This window comes from Cannabis sativa, chromosome 9 (genome assembly GCF_029168945.1).
Source record: "Cannabis sativa cultivar Pink pepper isolate KNU-18-1 chromosome 9, ASM2916894v1, whole genome shotgun sequence".
NCBI lineage: Eukaryota > Viridiplantae > Streptophyta > Magnoliopsida > Rosales > Cannabaceae > Cannabis > Cannabis sativa.
The window spans coordinates 56,009,380-56,012,569 of NC_083609.1; the positions used below are offsets into that span (position 1 = coordinate 56,009,380).

The 3,190-nt window shown below is 39.1% G+C and overlaps 1 protein-coding gene across 1 annotated transcript; it reads left to right on the top strand.

Moving 5' to 3' along the window:
- The first annotated feature begins 1,094 nt into the window (after nucleotides 1–1,094).
- LOC133031517 (uncharacterized) lies at nucleotides 1,095–2,504 on the top strand. The gene is made up of 3 exons (XM_061105036.1): nucleotides 1,095–1,205; nucleotides 1,698–1,828; nucleotides 2,039–2,504. The coding sequence occupies exons 1-3, from the start codon at nucleotides 1,095–1,097 to the stop codon at nucleotides 2,502–2,504; spliced, it is 708 nt and encodes a 235-aa protein (XP_060961019.1).
- The last annotated feature ends 686 nt before the right edge of the window (nucleotides 2,505–3,190 follow it).

Genomic DNA, 3,190 nt, shown 5'->3' on the forward strand with positions numbered 1-3,190 from the left:
CTATCTCTTACTTGAAGTTTGTTGTAGTTAAGTTAGGTTTTGGTGTGAATTTGGGGAAATTGGTGGCTGTTTGATTTGGGAATTGTTTAGGTTAGTTTCTGGTGTTAAATAGAGATTGTTATCCTAATTATAAGCTAAGCTAGGTGAGTATTTTAATGTTTGAATTGAATTTAAGGTTGTGAGTTCAAGTTGGAGCTCTAATGGTGAATTGGGATTTTGTTTGATTTGTTGAGTTTTGTTGGTTGGGTTTGGTTTGGAATAGTGTATGCAGGTATTCTGTAAGTTTTTAGAAGATTTGGTTTTGATTTGAGGAAAAGGGGTGGAATTTTTGGGTTCCCAGCTCAGAACCGGAATTCCGGTTCCTGGGGCCCTGTTGCAACCGGTCGACCGGTTGGTGCCAGGAACCGGACTTCCGGTTGGCAACCGGTTTGCCGGTTGGGACTTTTTCCCGAGCCCTAATTTTCCCCGTTTTCAAGTGATTTAGGGTGTTGGCATCTTTTTTATCGATAGGGTTAAGTTTAGTTTCTATTTTAATCCCCGATAAGTGTTTTAACGAGTCTCTCATCGAATTTTGAACATTATGGTTTAGGGCCCTGTAAAACGTTGAGCTGCGTTTCCACTCAGGCTGACCGGCACACTTGAGCACGGAACGAGGTAAGATAGCGTAAGAATATATATATGAATGTATATGCTTGTTTTGATTGTTATACTACTAGCACGAATATAAAATGATTATTAGAGTGTTAGTACAGTATTGTATGTTAATGTGGTTACGGTGTTACTTGTATGGTGAAAGGTGTGAGATTTATACTGACCACAAGAGTCTCAAGTATTTCTTCACTCAGAAGGATTTGAACATGAGACAGAGAAGGTGGTTAGAATTGGTAAAAGACTATGACTGTGAAATCTTGTATCATCCTGGAAAGGCAAATGTTGTGGCTGATGCCTTAAGCAGAAAAGGACCTGATCAGATATCCAACATGGTCATGATTTCCTCTCAGCTAGCCTCGGAAATGACTAGAGCAAACATTGAGTTGGTGACTGAGAAATTATTTAATCTGACACTTCAGTCAGATTTGTTGGAAAGAATCAGAATGGCCCAGTTAGAAGATTCTGAATTGGTTAAAATTCGAGAAGATGTCTTAGCAGGCAAAGCTAAGGACTTCTCCATTTCTGACAATGGGATGTTGTTGTTTAAAGCACGGGTGTGTGTCCCTGATATCAGTGAGCTTAAAAAGGAAATTTTAGAGGAAGCTCATACTACCCCTTACTCATTACATCCAGGAACCACCAAAATGTATCAAGACTTGAAGCCCTATTTCTGGTGGTATGGGATGAAGAGGGATGTAGTGGACTATGTTACTAAATGTTTAACCTGTCAGCAAATCAAAGCTGAGCATCAACGACCGGCGGGGTTACCTCAGCCATTAACACTTCCAGAATGGAAGTGGGAAGACATTGCAATGGACTTTGTGGTTGGCTTGCCTAGAACCACAGGAATGTACGACTCAGTTTGGGTCGTGGTGGATCGTTTTACAAAGTCAGCACATTTCTTACCTGTTAAGGTAACCTATACAGTGGATCAGTATGCTGACTTATATGTGAAAGAAATTGTCCGTCTTCATGGGGTACCGAAGTCAATCGTTTCAGATAGGGATCCTAAATTTACCTCAAATTTTTGGGTGAGTTTGCAAAAGGCTATGGGAACTAATTTGAAATTCAGCACAGCCTTTCATCCTCAAACAGATGGGCAATCTGAAAGAACCATCCAAATACTTGAAGACCTGTTACGAGCTTGTGTCATGGATTTTGGAGGGTCATGGAGTAAGTATTTGCCTCTGATTGAATTCTCCTATAATAATAGCTATCAAAGTACCATAGGAATGGCTCCCTATGAGCTGCTCTATGGAAGAAAGTGTCGTTCCCCAATTCATTGGGACGAAACAGGAGAACGGAAATACTTGGGCCCTGAATTAGTCCAGAAGACAAATGAAGCAATAGACAAGATCAAAGCTCGAATGCTTGCTTCTCAAAGCAGGCAGAAAAGTTATGCAGATCCCAAGCGACGGGATGTTACATTCCAACCTGGTGATCATGTCTTTTTACGAGTATCCCCGATGAAGGGAATCAGACGTTTTGGAAAGAAAGGTAAATTGAGTCCTAGGTTTATTGGACCTTTTGAAATTCTGGAGAAAGTTGGGCAAGTTGCTTATCGGTTAGCCTTACCTCCTTCCTTGTCAGCGGTGCATAACGTATTTCATGTTTCCATGCTAAGGAAGTATGTATCTGATCCAATGCACATTTTGAGTTACGAAGCATTGGAATTGCAACCTGACTTATCATATGATGAACAACCAGTGCAAATCCTGGATAGAAAGGAAAAGGTCCTTCGAACTAAAACCATATCGTTGGTTAAAGTACTCTGGGGGAACAGTAAAGTGGAAGAAGCCACTTGGGAATTGGAATCTGATATGAGGGCTCAGCATCCTGAGTTGTTCAAGTAGATTTCGGGGGCGAAATCCTTTTAACGGGGGGATAATTGTAAAGACCGCATATGATTAATACCTTGAATTATTAAATAATTAGGGTTTATGTATGAGGTTTTATTATTATTAATAATAATACAATTATGGGAATTTATTTGAGTTCGTATATATTTATTATGCTATTTATGTAAATTTCTCAATTATTGTGTTTGTGTTCGGAAGCGGTGGAAAGCGGCGTTGGGCCTTTAGAGAATTGTATTATATGGTTTAGAATATTTTTCGGGGTATCATTGTTAAGCTTTAGCGGTGTTGGTATTTTAGGGGTTTGGTAAATGACTAAATTACCCTTGAGTTGTTTAATTATTTTTTATTAATGGAGGGGCAAGGAGGTCTTTTAGTAAGACTTTTCTTTTGACTTTATTGGTTAAGTCTTGGCTGGGAATGGATTATTACTAAGCAAATTTAAAAAAAAAAAAGAAGAAGCAAAAAAGAGAGGTTGCTTAAGTTTGAAGGAAAAACAAAAGGAAAATAGCTTTTTCTCTCTCTCTCTCTCTCTCTTTCGATTCTCTTGGGCAGCAGCTGGGGGTTGAGAATTTGTGTTGAATCAAGGGATTCTAGTAGTAATTGAAGCTTTGTTCAAGGTAATCATTCTCTCTATCTCTTACTTGAAGTTTGTTGTAGTTAAGTTAGGTTTTGGTTTGAAT

Excerpts from the sequence above, each read along its gene's own strand:
- LOC133031517 (XM_061105036.1), top strand. The coding sequence starts at position 1,095 with ATGGCCCAGTTAGAAGATTCTGAATTGGTTAAAATTCGAGAAGATGTC. Across the intron at positions 1,206-1,697 it reads TGTTGTTGTTTAAAGCACGG|GCTATGGGAACTAATTTGAA; the intron begins GTGTGTGTCCCT and ends AGTTTGCAAAAG. Across the intron at positions 1,829-2,038 it reads TTTGGAGGGTCATGGAGTAA|GCAGAAAAGTTATGCAGATC; the intron begins GTATTTGCCTCT and ends TTCTCAAAGCAG.